The sequence below is a fragment of the Nomascus leucogenys genome, chromosome 2 (assembly GCF_006542625.1).
Source record: "Nomascus leucogenys isolate Asia chromosome 2, Asia_NLE_v1, whole genome shotgun sequence".
In the NCBI taxonomy this organism is placed as follows: domain Eukaryota; kingdom Metazoa; phylum Chordata; class Mammalia; order Primates; family Hylobatidae; genus Nomascus; species Nomascus leucogenys.
The window spans coordinates 147,942,043-147,959,349 of NC_044382.1; the positions used below are offsets into that span (position 1 = coordinate 147,942,043).

The following is a 17,307-nucleotide window of genomic DNA, read 5'->3' on the forward strand; positions in this document are numbered from 1 at the left end:
TTGGAGAGCTTGCAGGACGCTCGCGATGCCAACTCCGCAACTGTCTGCGTAATTATGTGTGTTTGTGCGTGTTCCTGGTTGTGCCTTGGAATCCCAAAGAGGGGATTACCCAAACAGCGCAAGAGTTCAGGTTAAAGATGTGCCCGGTTTGGACAGGGAGCGCCTGGATTCCAGCAGGAGGGTGGGGCGGGGCTGTCTTGGTACCCTAATCTTGAACTAGCGTGAGAAACTATGGGGGGGCGGGGTGGTACAGGGGTGACATGGCGCGAGGGAAACAGGTGGCCTTGCCCATCGGAAGTTAATTTGAATTTCAGTTCCATCAATGTGACCCTGGGCAAGTTGAAGAAACTTTTTGAGTCTGTTTCCCCCTCTGGATACTGGAGCCACCCAAGGCTATTTTCCAGGGCTGCGTTGAGAATTGGGGCTTATTGCTGTTCCATGAGGTTCGCTGAGAATCGGGGCGCATCCATGGAGAGTCCTTGGGTAGTTCCTGACTCTCTGGTTCAAGGGCATTCTCTGGGGCACGGGCTGTCGTCCTTAGCTACAGTTCTGTGGGGAAGTTTTACAGAATTTTGAAGTCTATGCCAGCCTCAAGCAGTTTCTCTTGCAAAGGTGTGTGTGCAGTGACGTGTATACCAGCTCAGGGACATTCCTCATTGTGAGCCTCACTGATGTTTAAGTCACCTAATGATGCGGCTGCCTCCCCCCACCGGCGACTGGAGTATGGGCAGTTCCTCTGGAAGAGGAAAAGCACAGACTCCATGAATAGCCCTTTTGCACTCATTGGGTAGAGTCAATGAAAAGCTGCTGGAGAGAAAACTTTTGAAAACACTTCTTGGTCAGGCGCGGTGGCTCATGCCTGTAATCCTAGCACTTTGGGAGGCCGAACTGGGCGGATCACCTGAGGTCAAGCGTTCCAGACCAGCCTCACTAACATGGTGAAACCGCATCTCTACTAAAACTACAAAAATTACCTGGGCGTGGTGGTGGGCGCCTGTAATCCCAGCTACTCAGGAGGCTGAGGCAGGAGAATCATTTGAACCCAGGAGGCGGAGGTTGCAGTGAACCCAGATCGTGCCACTGCCCTCCAGCCTGGGTGACAAGAGAGACTCCATCTCAAAACAAACAAACAAACACAAACACTTCTTAATTTAGAAAACAGCAAGAACACAAAGAGAACAGTTTGCCCGTTACATCATCACTTAATATAAATAAAGTCAAGTTGCATCCTCTACCCTCTCCCAGCCTTCGATAAATAGTAACCCCTCTCTTGGATTTACCAGCAGATCGCCTTTATAAAAATGGAATTGTATTATACTCATACAGTTGCAACTATTGTTTGCAACTTATTTTTTTATTGACCTCACAAATCTTTCCAGATCAAATAGCTTATCCATCATCCTCATTCTTTATGATAGCTACTGAGTGTTCTTCAATGCATGTGCACCATTATTTATCCAGGAGGCTCCCCACATTGATGAGCAGTTGTTTCTTGGTTTTTTTTTTTTTGTATTTCTATTGCAAATATTGCTTCCATGATTTTCTGTCATACATATTGCATCTTTGTGCGTGTCTTTCTGTACATGTACAATTGCAGGATTGAAGCATATGCGTGTTTTGCTTTTTAATAGCTGCTCACAGGTTGCCCTAAAAGGGCAGGGGTGGAATTTACACTCTCACCTACAGTGGCTGACACTGTTCCTTTGAAAACAGTGTATTCCCTCTGATGCTGCAGGGTGGGTGTAAGGTGCAGCAGTAATGTCCCTTGAACTGTTGGAGGGGCCCTTACCACTCAAGTATTTGCCTGTGCTCCATTTTAACAGAATTGTTTTGTGGGATTTTGGATGAAATTCTGTACTGGCTTACCATGCAGAGAGCACTGAAGAGAAAAAAACTTCCTTGGGTCCTTGTATCTCATTTCGTGTCCTTCTTCTTCTTCTTCTTTTTTTTTTTTTTTTTTTTTTTTTTGAGAAGGAGTCTTGCTCTGTCGCCCAGGCTGGAGTGCAGTGGTGCGATCTCGGCTCACTGCAAGCTGCGCCTCCCAGGTTCACGCCACTCTCCTGCCTCAGCCTCCCGAGTGGCTGGGATTACAGGCATGTGCCACCACGCCCGGCTAAGTTTTTGTATTTTTTTTTTTAGTAGAGATGGGGTTTCATCGTGTTAGCCAGGATGGTCTCGATCTCCTGACCTCGTGATCCGCCCACCTTGGCCTCCCAAAGTGCTGGGATTACAGGCGTGAGCCACTGTACCCGGCCCATTTCATGCCCTTCTAAATAAGCTTATGAGATACAATAACATGAATGAGCTTATGAGATACAAGAAAATGTCCTTTAGAAGGAAATGAAATGTAAAAATGGCAAAAATCAGTTATTCAAACTCAGCCATGTTTGTATTCACAAAATAAGTCATTTTATAGAATTACCCATTAAGAATGGGAAACAGGAACAAAAAAGGGATTTCAAGGCTTTTTTTTTTCTTTTTTCTTTCTTTCTTTTTTTTTTTATTTTGAAAAAACCAAAAAAAGCAGAAGCAAAATGGAAGTTGCTGTGGTGGCTGGTGCTCTCCCCCGGGGTCAAGCCCTTGGAGACCTCCCTGCCATACTTGCTAAAGCGTGGAACGCTGGAGGCCTGAGCTGGGTGCTGGCAGGATTTGAATGGTGGACTCCAAGGATCTTTTGGCCATGAAGATCTGTTTCCAATTGTATCTCATAAACTCATTCATGTTCTTGTATCTCGTAAGCTTATTTAGAAGGGCATTTCATGAGATACAAGAACCCCAAACCAGAAATCAAGGAAGTTTTTGTCTCTTCAGTGCTCTCTGCATGGTAAGCCAGTACAGGATTTCATCCGAAATCCCACAAAACAATTCTGTTAAAATGGGGCACAGGCAAATACTTGAGTGGTAAGGGCCTCTCCAACAGTTCAAGGGACATTACTGCTGCACCCACCCTGCAGCATCAGAGGGGATACAGTGTATTCAAAGGAACGGTGTCAGCCACTGTAGGTGAGAGTGTAAATTCCACCCCTGTTCTTTTAGGGCAACCTGTGAGCAGCTATTAAAAAGCAATTGGTGAGAGGCAGCATGGACGGCTGGTGTTTATGGCTGAGCTGATCCACTGGGCTTCGAAGCTGGAAGTCACTGGAACCCTGGGGAAGGTTAAGTCCAAGGCCCTCCCAGAGTGAGGGCTGGGAAGAGCTGAGGAGCCTGGTCCCTTGTCCTGGTTTCTGTCTAATTGAAGGTGTTATAATGGGGCTTGTGTTTCCTACTTATGTTCCAGTGGACAACGGCCTAGAGACCTGGGAGTGGGGAACTCCAGGATGCATGGCTGGGGACAGTCAACATAGTGAAGAGCTTTGTGGTTGGCACCTGGGTCAAATCCAGTTTCAGCTACTTTCTACCTGTGTGACCTTGGATAAGTCCCTTAACCTCTTGAGAGGGGCAAGTACTGGCAAATCAGTTAATATCTGGCCAGATTCTGCCACAGGATTCTGCACTAGGGGCTTGGGACTCAGGTGAGGGTTTTGATCTTTTTGCTGCCGCTGGTCTACATGACTTTGATCAAGTAATGTGACCTCTTAGGATTTCAGTTTTCCCCTGCAATTTTTCCCATTGACATAAATGAGATGAACCAGACGTGACAGGTGCTTGGCACCTGGGGAAGGGCCCAATAAACGGCTGCTTAACAAGGATGAAATGGGCCATGGGGGCACCTTGTTCATCCCTTTGCCCTGGCTGATGATCAGGAGGTCGTTTTTGGTTTCTCCTGATAAGGTAAGATACACATTAACTCTCAGCAGGGGTTTTTTTTTTTTTTTTACCATACTCTGTTCTGCCTCCCAGCCTTTGCTTAAACTGAAAGCCAGTTCCTCCTGCTTCATCTTTTTTGCAAGATTGAATTCAGATGCCTGCTTTTTTCCCCTGAAAGCTTTTTCTGAGCCCTTTAAGTGCCTAGCCCCACTCCAGATTAAATTTAGGGGCTCTTCTTGCTGCTCTCTGCCCACCACTCCCCCAATGCATGCTTCTGCTGCTGCACTTGTAACTACGTTGGAATTCTCAGTTGATTAGTCTGTTTCCACATGGGCAGAGAGCAGGTGTAATTATCTCCTGCTGCTGGCTGACCGAGGAGGTCCCTTTGGTATGGGTGTGCAGTAGATGGAGGTGGGAGCAAAGGGCAAATCCTGGGCCCCTCCCCATTCCCCTCATTTGCATCCTAGTCCCCAGCTCAGTACCTGGCAGAGTTGACATTTAATTAATGCCTTCCCCAATGGCTGATTAATGTTAATTGAGACCCCCCGCTAAATGCTGCAGGCTGTGCATACATTGTAGCTTTTTGTCCTCCCAGCTGCCCCTTGTGGGCATTTAACGTCCATTTGACAGATGAGGGAACCGAGGCACAGATTTAGAGCAGCTTGGCAGAAGGCTAAGCGGGGCTTGGAAGCACAGACAGCCCTGGCTGAACACCAGCCTCTTACTCCTCCGCCTTTGGATCCTGGAAAGGTCTCTCTAGTGCTACTGTGTAACCTTGAGAGCTACAGAGTAACAACTCCAGGCACCTACAGGGACTTGGAGGGAAAGGAGGAGATAAGAAACAGAACAAATAATGGTAATTTTAACAATAGCTTAATCTAAGGAGTGCTGACTTTGTATCATTGTTTTAAAGGCCTGAGATACATTATCTTGTTTAAGCCTTACGAAAACATTTAGATGGTGGATACTGTTACCTTCTTTTATGGGATTGGAAATGAGCCCAGAGGATCTAAGTGACTTCTTGTAGTGGCTGCAGCCTAGCTGACAAGGGCGTCCCTGGTGGTTCAGCTCTAGGGTCTGGGGAGCCCCTTCACTCTCAGTCCTATTTTGGGGGCAGGCAATGTGTTTCTGGGGATTTGGGAGGCAGAATAAGGGGATGGTACAGAGTGAGGGCTCAGGGAGCGAATAAGGGATTTTGAGCAGTGGAGTGACGTGATTTGATTCATGTTCTAAAAGGATCCTTCTGGCTCTTCATCTGAGAATTGACCCTAGCAGGTCAGGGAAGAAGTGGGGAGAGCAGGATTAGAATAGTTCAAGTATGATATCCTAGGAGGAGCTGGTGAAAGGGTGAGATGCGTTGGAAGTGGTTGTGAGAGAGTCCACGCAAGGATTCCTCCAAGATGTTGGGCCCAAGCACCTCTCTGATATTGACCGCTCACGAGCATAAACAGCAATCAAGGACACCTGCTAGGTGCTGTCTGTCACCCCAGGTGCTTCTCTGGGGCATTTCTGAACACTCCCATTTTAAAAAGGCTAAAACCGAGGCACAGAGAGGTCAAGCAGTCTACCCAGAGCCACGCAGTCAGCAGGAAGCTTCTCTAGGATTTGAACTTGAAGCTGCCAAGACCTGACATTTCCTGCCTTTTATCCTCATTTCTGTGTAGAGGAACCATTTGCCAAGGTCTCCATGGACGATTCTGCAGGTTTGGTTTGTTTTTCGTTTATTTCATTTTTTTTTATTGTTGTTCTTAATTTGGCTCAGGAATAAAGAGATGGTTAGAAATCTCTAGACGGGATAGAGAAGGCTGTTGGAGATCAGGGGTGAGAGGTGGGAGCCAGGGTGGGCTGCTTTGGCTCTTCAAATATTCTTTAGGAGAAGAGTGGGTGGGGAGGGAGGGGGCTCTCTGCCAGGTCAGGGTGATTTGGTTATTCAAAGCCCAGGTAACGGTTGGGTCCTTGAGGTCAGGGGCTCTTCTCACACTTCAGTTTCCATTTAAACCTTTGTGTCCTGTCTTAGCTCTCTGAGTGGCCAGCGATGCCTTGCCACTAGAACCTTCTCCTAAAACTCATCCTGATTGACATGAGACAGGATTTTGGTTCCTGAAGTTCATGCCCTGTTAACTAAACCCCTTTCAGTACTAAAATCAGTTCACTCTTTAATTCTGCCCTTTCAGCCTCCTGATTTCTCCCGATTCCTTCCTTCTCCCTAGAGTGGCCAACCATGTCCACCATAGTCAATGTGGATTCCCTTGCGGAATATGAGAAGAGCCAGATCAAGAGAGCCCTGGAGCTGGGGACGGTGATGACTGTGTTCAGCTTCCGCAAGTCCACCCCTGAGCGGAGGACCGTCCAGGTGATCATGGAGACGCGGCAGGTGGCCTGGAGCAAGACCGCTGACAAGATCGAGGGCTTCTGTGAGTACTCACAGGATGGGGCAGTGTTGCCCGTCCTCTGGGGCCCTGGCCTGAGACCCTGTCCACCTTCCTATCTTGTCATTACTGTGATTGTTGTTGGTTTGGTGTGTTCTTTTTTTCTTCTTAAAATGAAAGCATTGCCAGTTTGTGTGGATCTCTGATGAGGTTTACAGCAGGTGGAGGAAGTTCAGCCGGGAAAACTCCGGTGAAATAACCAAAGCTGAGGTCAGCCAACTTGGAAATGGCATTCACGCAGCTCTCCTTGCCTGGTGGTTCTGTGCCCTGTCTGACAGCATCAGGGATCGTCTGGTTCCCACAACTGGTGGAGTCATTTGTCCTCTTAAGGGCGAATTAGCCCAAGCCTGCAGAAACTCATAGCTTGGTCGCCAAATGGTACTGTGTTTTACTGCACACCATAGCAGTCAGGGGCCTTTGCTTTAGTCTCCAAGCAGAGAGAGTGAGTTGTTGAATGTTTTATGGCTTTCAAATGCAGGTCTGGTCCAAGTAGAGGTGTCTCTCCTCCCCTACCTCCTTTAGATTGGGCAACTAGTTCAGATCCTAAAGTTTCCTAAGACTGTTTATAACAAATAGAGTAAAGGCACTTAAGCAATTTTCAGTTGCAAAGATTTGCTCTAATTTGTGTTTTTAAATTAACTAGTTTTTAATTGAAATATATATTCCTGGGTGTTAAGGAGTCAACTCAAATGTTTCTCCACGCCAGCCCCTAACCCATGCTACTGAGGCAAGTTCATTACCAATTACTTTTATCTTCCAGAAATATTCTATGCTTGCATAATATGTCGATTTACAAAAAAAGCAGTTGGGAACTCTTGTACACTTCTGCACCTTGACTTCTTTTTGTTAATTAATAATGACGTTGGCGGTGGTTTCTTATCAGCACACATTGATCTCATTCTTTCTTGGACACATGACATATAATGGCACAGGCCTCAATGTAACAGTTTAACTCCAGAGAGGGGCATTTTGTGCTATTTCCAGGCTTTTGTTATTAGTCGAAGTGACTATCATTTTACTCTTTTTTTTTTTTTTAATTAATTTTTTTGAGACAGGGTCTCTTTCTGTTACCCAGGCTGGAGTGCAATGGCATGATCATGGCTCACTGTATCCTGAGCCCCCTGGGCTCAAGTGATCTTCCTGCCTCAGTCTGCCAAGTAGCTGGGACCATGGGAATGCACCGCCATGCCTGGATAATTTAATTTTTTTTTTTTTTTGTACAGATTGGACCTCACTATGTCCAGGCTCGTCTCGAATTCCTGTGCTCAAGTGATCCTCCCTCCTTGGCCTCCCAAAGCATTGGTCTTACAGGCATGAGCCAACTCACCCAGCCTTGTATTTTTTTTTTTTTTAATAATAGTTTTATTGAGACATAATTCACATAGTATACATAGAATTCACCCATTGTATGCAGCATGTATACTGTGGTGGTTTTAGTATATATATATGTGCAAGCACCACAATGAAATGTATAACGTTTATATCACCTCAAGATTAAACCCCGTACCTTTCACCGTCACCCCATCCCCTCATCCCCGCTACCAGATGTAAGCAACCATTAAATTTAATTCTGTTTCTATAAACCTCTCTGTTCTGGACATTTCATAGAAATGGATCATATATATATGGGCTTTTGTGACTGGCTTCTTTGACTCAGCATTTTTCAAGGTTCATCCACTTTGTTGCGTGGATCAGAAATTTCCCTTTTTGTGGCAGAATCATGATACATTGTATGGATATTCCACAGTTTATTCCAACAGTTTATCTGTTGACAGACACTTGGGTTGTTGCCACCGTTTGGCTAATATAAATAGTGCTGCTAAGAATGTTTCTCTACAAGTTTCTGTGTGTATGTCTGTTTTTATTTCTTTTGGGTATATACCTAGGAGTGGAATCGCTGGGTCATATGCTAACTCAGTTTCATCATTTTAGGAATTGTCAGACTGTTTTCCAAAGTGGCTGCACCACTTATATTCCCTCCAGTGGTAGAGAAGGGTGATCATTGTATTATTCTTCATTTGTATGTGTGGGTATATCTGAAGGACAGCTTCCTGGAGGTTTATTTCTGAGCTGAAGGTATGGCATATATATATACATTTTTTTATTTTTTTTATTTTTTTTATTTTTAGACAGAGTCTCGCTCTGTTGCCCAGGCTGGAGTGCAGTAGTACAATCTCTGCTCACTGCAAGCTCCACCTCCTGGATTCACGCCATTCTCCTGCTTCAGCCTCCCAAGTAGCTGGGACTATAGGTCCCTGCCACCATGCCTGGCTAATTTTTTGTATTTTTAGTAGAGATGGGGTCCCACCGTGTTAGCCAGGATGGGGGTATGACATATTTTAACTTTAAAGGGAAGTTTGGCAGCACCCCGAAAAAGAGGTTGCCCCACTGTGTGTTTCAGCCACAAGGTGTAAAAGTGCCTGTTGCCTGCACTCTCATCTATGCTGCGTGGCTGCTAAACTTGGCCATCCACAGGTAGACTTTGGTAGCTTGATGTCATCCTTAATTTGATGTATCCTATCATGAGTGTGATCAAACTGCTTTCTGAAAGGCTTCTCCTGGTTTCGGAGGCAAGTGGGTCTCTTGTGGCACAGAACCAGAGCCCTGCTTTGAAACTGCCCATGTGGAGGTGGCCATCTTCCCTCTTGACTGTTTGCATTGGCCAGCTCCACCCCCAGGTGGCCCAGAAGCCTGTTGCAGCTGGGGTGGCCACCATCCCTTCCCCCACGAGGGGTGAGAGGATTGGCATTCATGGTAAATACAAGTGGGCCACGTTGAGAGTGGACTGCAGGTTGTTGCTTTCTCGTCTCAACTTGCCCATCCCATGCCTAGCTGCCCATCAGAAACACCCAGGGGGGATCTTGAAAGCATAGGGTATTACCATGGCATGTGCATATACCTATATAACAAACCTGAACGTTCTGTACATGTATCTCGGAACTTAAAGTAAAATAAAATAAATATATATAGAAAAGAAAGTACAGGGTATTAGAACCTTCTTCTGAAGCTCATTCTGATGGGCATGAGACAGGATGTTGGCTTGAAATCTATGCCCTGTCATTCTCCCCTTCTGCTGAGTAATACCATTTCACTTGCTTACGCGGGTACGCTCTCTTGCTCTCTGTTTTAGAGACAGGGTCTTGCTCTGTTGCCCAGGCTAGAGTGCAGTGGCCTGATGATGGTTCACTGTAGTTGTGAACTCCTGCGCTCAAGTGATCCTCCTGCCCAGTCTCCCAAGTAGCTGAGACTACAGGTGAGTGCCACCATGCCTGGCTGATATTTTAACTTTTGTGTAGATAGGGTCTTGCTGTGTTGCCCAGGCTGGTCTCCAACTCCTGGCCTCAAACGATCCTCCCACCTTGGTCTCCCAAACTGCTGGGATTACAGACAGGAACTACCATGCCTGGTCTCAATTTATTCTTTTATTTATCTGTTCAGCCTCTTTGTTTCCTTCTTCTTTCTCCCTGGAGAGACCAAGAATGATGATATTTCACCACTTTGGCTGGGGGGCGTTATTATAATAAGTCCCCCAGACGGTCTGGTAACTAGGCAGGTTTCACACATACGCCGCTGGAGAGACACTGCCCTTCCCCCCCGCCCCTTTTCCCTCCCACTTTCCCTATCTTTCTCCTTCCCTTCCCACCTTTGCCCCTCTCCTTTGCCTCCCTTCTGCCATTTGAATGCCTACTGTAAGCACTGCCCTGGGCACTAGAGATACATCAGTTATTAAACTGGATTCAAATCTTCATGGAGCCTATATTGCTTTATTAGGTATGAGCAGTATGGGGCTTGACTTCCAGTGCCATTGGATGAGCTTTGCTGTGTGATCTTGGGCAAGTTACCTCCACTCTCTGAACTTTAACTCCCTTATCTGTGGAATGGAAATAACACTGGTGTCTACCCCACAGGGTCATGGCTGGGAAGAAGCAAATGAGAAGATGCGTCAGAGAGGCTCGGCTGAATTCATAGCATGTGACAGGCACTCAGTTGTGGGGAACCACCACTGTCAGGATGTTTGCCGTTGTTGCTAACTAGTGGAGTCCAGCCTATGTAGTCTTCCTTAGGGGTTTGGACTGGAGGGGAGTAGGATCCATTCTCAGGTTTTCAGAAGAGGGACGACGTGATTGGATTTGCATCTTTGAGCATGCAGTGGAGGCCCTGTTTGCGATGATGGTGTTGGTAAAGTGACAGGGAAAACCAATTATGTGTGAAGAGCTTAGAAATGTTCCTTCGCCCTCACACCCTGAGAGAGCAGGCCTTCAGGCCCTGGGTGGGGACTGTGAGTGTCACCGCTCAGTCTCCTGCTGAGAAGGGTGACGTTTTATCTCAAGGAGAACTCCCCGCTCTGGCAATTTCCTCACGGAGTTCTGGTTAGCAGGAACTTGCTGGTTACTGTGGGGTCTGCAGGAGCAGGTGCACGTGAGAGGAGCACCGGCACCTGGTTTTGGTATAGTTGGCAAATGGTGTGTGACTTTTGGACAGGTGTTACAATCCCTGTGCAGCCCTGGGTAAACATCTAGGTCCTATTGTCCAAAGCAGCGTGTGGTTCTCAACCAGGGTGATTTTTGCCTCCCCCTCCCTACTCCAGGGTAGGGGGCATTTGGCAAAGTCTGGAGACGTGTTTGATTTTCTCACCTGGGATACGGGGTGCTACTGGCATCTAGTGTGTAGAGGCCAGAGAGGCTGTTAAATGTTCTATAGTGCACAGGACAGTCCCCACCACGGAGAGTGATCCAGCAAACATGTCAGTGGTGCAGGGGTTGAGAAACTGCTCTAGAGTCATGTATTTGCTTTGCTCACAGCAATAAAATGTCACTGGGTGAAATAGGGTTTTGCTCTGAACCCTGTTATGATGGAACTTTCTCATTTGTTCAGCACATGTTTGCCATCATATTGAGTGCTAAACTCTGCAGAGAGAGGGAGGAGGAGGATGGAGTCCCAACTTGCAAGAGGGGGGACAGACTCAAACTTGCCCTTGCAAGATTGCGTGCTTAGTACCATAGCAGGAGTTTTCACTGGATGTGGTATGAGGAGGGAAGGCTTTTGTCCATTTGGGTGTGGGGGAGGTGGTGAGGAGTGGGGAGGGCTCATTGTGGAGGAGCTGCTTGGGTGGAGTTGAGAGACATTTGCTAGACGGTTATCAGGGATGGCTGCCCTGATCCTGTGGGATTAATGGGTGTCATGTAATATAAACAAGTAGATTTGTGGGTCATAGATCTGGGCAGAGCTCAGTTGGGCGATTCTTCTACTCTATGTAGCCTGGACTGAGGTCATTTGGTGTCACCTCGCCTGGAAGTTTCCAGAATCTTCACCGACACATCTGGTACCTTAGTGGTGATGGCTGGAAGACCGAGCTTAGCTGGGATTATTTTTTGTTTGTTTGTTTTTGAGACGGAATCTCTGTCACCCAGGCTGGAGTGCAGTGATGCAGCCTCGGCTCACTGCAACCTTTGCCTCCTGGCTTCAACCTATTCTCCCACCTCAGCCTGCTGAGTATCTGGGATTACAGGTGGGTACCATCATATGCAGCTAATTTTTGTATTTTTAGTAGAAATGGGCTTTCACCATGTTGGCCAGGCTGGTCTTGAACTCCTGACCTCTCGTGATCTGCCCACCTTGGCCTCCCAAAGTGCTGGGATTATAGGCATGAACCACTGCACCCAGCCTCAGCTGGGGCTGTTGACCAAGCATCTACCATGTGGTGGTCTCAGGCAGAAGAGTCCCAGGCAGAAGCTACAGGCTTCTTACGACAGCCTCATAAATCCCAGGACATCACTTTCACCAGCTCGGATCAGTAAGCCCAGCTCAGCTTCAAGGAAAGGAAATTTCTCTCTTAGAGAAGGAATGGCATGCACATCAATGGTAGGCAGGAACTGATGGTGGCCACCAGTAGCCAAGCTCCCATATGAGCATGTCGACTCTGAATCCCAATTTATGATGCAAATCCCGGCTCTGCCACTGTATTAGTCCATTCTTCTGCTGCCAATAAAGACATACTCCAGCCTGGGCACAGTGTCTCACACCTGTAATCCTAGGACTTTGGGAGGCCAAGGCGAGTGGACCACCTGGGGTCAGGAGTTCAAGACCAGCCTAGCCAACATGGAGAAATCCCATCTCTACTAAAAATATGAAAATTGGCTGGGTGTAGTGGCACACGCCTGTAGTCCCAGCTCCTTGGGAGGCTGAGGCAGAGAATTGCTTGAATCTGGAAGGTGGAGGCTGCGGTGAGCCGAGATCGCACCACTGTACTGCAGCCTGGGTGACAGAGCAAGGCTCTGTCTCAAAAAACAAACAAACAAACAAACAAACAAAAAACAAAAACCTACCCAAGACTGAGTAATTTATAAAGGAAAGAGGCTTAATTGACTCACAATATGGCTGGGGAGGCCTCAGGAAACTTACAGTCATGGTGGAAGGAGAAACCTTCACATGGTGGCAGCAAGGAGAAGGAGAGCTGAGTGAAGGGGGAAGCCCCTTGTAAAACTATCAGCCCTCATGAGAATTTACTCACTATCATGAGAACAGCATGGAGGTAAACGGCCCGATGTTTCAATTACCTCTCACTGGGTCCCTCCCATGACACATGAGGATTATGGGAACGACAATTTAAGGTGAGATTTGAGTGGGGACACTGCCAGACCATATTAGCCACTTACTGGAAGTGTGACTGGAAGCTAATTCTTTTGTTATATTTCTGTGCCTCAGTTTCCATATCTGTCAAGTGAGATAATAGTAGTTTCTATCTTATTGGGTGAGAATTAAATAGATTTTATTGTATGTACTTTTTAAGATGTGGGAAATATTGCATAATCAAAACTTAATACAATAAGACCAGAAAGAAAAAAAGGCCCCCTGGTGAGGACCCCCAAGGCCTGGCCTGTGGTAGACAAGACTGAGTCTGAAGCACAACACCTCACTTCCTGGCCTCCAGGTTCCCTATTGCTTTCCAGGGATGTTGGATAAGATGGCACTGGGATTCCTTCCATCCCCAGCCTTCTGCATAGAGTTAAAGAGCCAGTTGTCTCTGAATGTCAGGAGGGAGCTTGTGGTACTGTTGGGCATGTTGGTTTTCCTTCCTTTCTGAGGGACCCGGTTGAGCAGTCTTCAGGTGGAAAGGGGTCTGCTCTGGGGCCTTTCTGAGTTGAGCCTTAGGTGTCCTCTTACATCTTGTCCATTTGAAAGGCTTGGATTTTGTCTCAGGAGCCGATGTGGTGCCACCTATTTGTGGGTCTGGAATTTTAGGGTCGGCTGTGGTGATGGGCCCCTTGGAGGGCCTGGATGCGTCCATCTCAACTGAATAGGCTTTTTATTCTAACATTTTCACTTTTGCTTGGGCATATTTTCTCTGTCTGCTTATTTTTGGCAAGTGGTGGCTGCCCATGAGTGACGGATTCTCATACCTATGAGCTGTCTGTTTCCTTGGTATTAGGTTCTTGGGGTTCCCACTTAATCATGATACCGTCGATGAGAGCCTCTTCTGATGAATGCTCACTGTGTCCTAGTCTCTGTGAAGGCACATCAAAGATACGTCCTTAATCCCCACAGTGGTCCAGTGAAGGGGGAGCTATCCCTGCTTTATTCATAAAGAGATTGAGTCTTGGGGAGATTAGGTGACATGCCCAAGTTTAGGAAAGGGCAGAGCTACAATTTGAACTTGTTCTTCCTACTCTCAGTCTCAAGTCTTCTTCCTGCTCTGTGTTGTTTTCTTCTCCTAAATGATCTCAAAGATGTATCAGTTCTGTGTGTCATAAACACCCTGCCTGAGACCAAGAATGGCAGCTTCGTTTAGACTTTCTTTGTGACAGCAGGATGGAAACACGTGAATTCCTTATGGTGCAGAGGACTTGCTCTGCCAGGTGCTGGAGGTACCAAGAGAAAGGAGACTTGGTGCTCATCCTAGAGGCGCCGGATTAGTGGGGAGATGCTAGGAAAAGACCACAAACACAGCCTGGAAAAGGGCTGCTGGGGACAATGGTGCCAAAGTGAGAGTTTACTGTATTTTGGCTCATCCTGAAATGCACTCTTGGACTTCTCTTATGGAAAAAATGAGTATTTTTGAAAGTTGTTATTTTATCAAAATGGTTTTGAAATAAATGTGAAATTACTATTAATAATTAAAATGAATAATAAATAATAATAAAATGAATTATTTTCTCACTGGCATCTCCTAAGAAGAAATCCATTGTCTGAGGGTTGTCCCCAAGCCCCTGCAATGAAGCATCTCATCAGAAATAAGACCCAACCAATGCCTGAAGTGTCCGTAAACTTATTTGCCTTTCAGTTACTGGTATGCGGTGATGATATAAAGAAGGGCCATCAAATCCTTGTCCTGCCACTTGGTAGGGGTGTGACCTTAGGTGTCTCATCTCACCTCTTTGGGCCTCCATTTCCTCATCTATAAAATGAGAATAATTGAATAACACACCCCATAAGACTCTTGTGATAAGTAAATGACGTGATATTTGTAAAATGCTTCAATAGTATCTGGCACAGAGGATGTGCTTAAGTATTTTTTGCTCTTGCTGTCGTTGATGTCATCATTATCATCATCATCCAGCATAAAGGCAAGATGGCATTGTAGAAAGGATGGGATAAATACTACGTCTTCCATTTATATGAGGATTTTCCTTCCTGCACCCAATGGGTTGTCCTGCTCCCCCTGAGGTATGTGTCCTCCACATTGGAGCCTGCCAGTGTGAAAAGTAGAGTTGACGTTTTTATTCTTGATGATGCTGTAGCCCTTCTCTTATGCTGAATAGTTGAGGAATTGCTTGTCTTGTTTTCAAGAGTTGTCTTCTGTCCTGGATGACAACCTTAGAATGTTCTTAGAATTTGTTCCTTTGTTGATTTACAAATACTCAAAGGCGACCTGATGTGTGTTGGGCAATGTGCTTGTCATTGCAGATAAAGTAGTGAACAGGACCCTGAAGATCTCTAGAGGATCTTACAGTCTTGTAGGAAAAGCAGAAAAAGCCAGACTAACACATTCAATCATGTTGGATCGTGATAGACGCTAGGAGGGAAAGGAACAGGGTACTGTAATAAGGAGTCATTAGCCAGGAGCACTAGCTTAGCTGGGGAAGGCCTCAGGGTGGCCTCTCTGTAGAGGTGATGTTTGAGCTGAGACTTGAAGGGTGAGAAGGAGGGAGCCATGGGAAGCTCTGTGGGGAGGGCATTCTGGCATAAGGCATAGCAACAAAGCTTTCCTATCAGTGAAGGTAGCCTAACTGCAGTAACAAGTTATTTCTTCGTGTAAGTTTATCTCTCACTCACTCAAATCATGATCCAGTGGGATTGGGGATGGGACTCTGCTGTCTGATCACAATGGGACTCTGTCTATCATGTCCAAAGGTGTTGGAGGCTACCACAGGATCCTTTGTCTGACCACTGCATGGAGGAAGAGGAAGAGCGGAGGATGGCTCAGGAGGTTGGAGGTTTCTATGGGCCATACCTGAAGTAGATGTACCTGTTTCCTCCCACCTGCTTCCCCCCCACCTCCCCCCACCAGAGACGGGGTCTTGCTTATTGCCCAGGCTGGAGTACAGTGGTATGATCACAGCTCACTGGAGCCTTGAACTCCTGGGATCAAGTGATCCTCCTGCTTTGGCCTCCCAAAGTGCTGGGATCACAGGCATGGGCCACTGTGCCCGGCCCCCTCCCACCTTCTGTTGAACAGAATTTGGCATGTGACCAAGTGCAAAGGATGCTGGGAAACGTGCCCTAGCCACATGCTAGAAGAGCAGGACCTAAGATTGGGGGCATGCTTCCAGGCTTTTCTGCAACCCCTAATTTTAGAGGGTTCAGAGGCAGCTCTAGGTGCCCCAGTGAAGGCTGATAAGTAGGATGATTGTAAGGGTCTAGGGGTCTTGTAGGAATCCAGGAGAATGAACAGTCTCATCGCTGGGCTGCATGGAAAGGGAAGTGGTGAGCCACTGGCACTGAGGACTTTGCTGTCTGTAACAAGAGCTGCTGATGGTGATGTCTCTTAGACAGTCTCATCTGCCCTCTTGGGTTTCTCTTACAGATATGGCCCTCCCCTCCCCACCAAGCCTGTCTCCAAACCTTGGTTTTTTCTGTTGCTGCCACATCAGTGACAGCTTTGGTTTTGCAACCTCCCAAGGATGGACTCCTGAGAGAGAGGCCTCCTATGGGCCATGCCTTTTGAAGCCAGTGCACATGAGCAGGCTGCTTTGGAGATCAGTATCCTTTGGCACGGCCAGCCTTGCCTGGGCATGGGGATGGATTGGAGGTGGTCTCCTGTAAGCGGACATCGTGTGGCTCCTTCTGGGCTGTGGGCTATGGTGGGTGCCTGTTACAGATTGAATTGTCCTTACCAATTTCATATGTCAAGGTGCTAATACCCATACTCAGAATGTAATCTTATTTGGAAAGAGGGTCTTTGCAGATGTAATTAGTTGAGATGAAATCATAATGGAATAGAGTGGGCCCTAATCTAATATGACTGGTTTCCTTATGAGAAGAGGAGACAGAGACACAAGGAGAGAAGGCCATGTGAAGACAGTTAACAGAAATCTGAGTCATGCATCTGCAAGCTAAGGAACACCAGGGGTTCTCCCTCGGGAGGAGCCAGCCTCGCCAACACTTTGATTTTGGACTTCTGGTCTCCAGAACTGTGAGACAAATTTCTGTTGTTTCAGCCACCCAATTTTTGGTATTTCATGAGTGTCAGGCCTAACACAAAAATGCACTGTCATGTAACGGGCCTGAGGGCAACGGGGTGAGTACAGGGATTGACCTACCCATTTGGTCACTGATAACTATGGATGTGTTGTGGTTTGTCATAACGGAATTTAGGAGGCCTTGCTTTCTTCCACGCGTCATGTTATTTTCTAGCTGCGATGGCTCTGGCCTGGGCCCTGAGGTTGTAAGAGGGAATACAGTATAGTGGGTAAACGAGGGAGGCAGCATTTGTCCCTCGAAATAGCACCACGTTCTGGGAATGCAGGTATATTTGGAGTTCCGGACAAGTCATTGCAGGTCCAGCATCTTAGGGATTGTGCTGAGTTGGGGGAGGGATCTAGTTAAAGATGTCCTTTGGTGAATCATTTTTGAAAAAAAAGAGTTATCTCCACCACCTGCCCCCTAGTCTGTCTTAGATGTAAATGCGGGT

At 46.8% G+C, this 17,307-nt stretch overlaps 1 protein-coding gene across 1 annotated transcript in view; it reads left to right on the plus strand.

The window, feature by feature from the left end:
* Positions 1–5,935: 5,935 nt before the first annotated feature.
* PLCG2 (phospholipase C gamma 2) overlaps positions 5,936–17,307 on the plus strand; it is a 169,901-nt gene continuing 158,529 nt past the window's right edge. Inside the window, exon 1 of the mRNA XM_030819355.1 lies at positions 5,936–6,161. Within this exon, the coding sequence (XP_030675215.1) occupies positions 5,969–6,161 (193 nt within the window). The 5' untranslated portion in view covers positions 5,936–5,968. The remainder of the gene's footprint in view (positions 6,162–17,307) is intronic.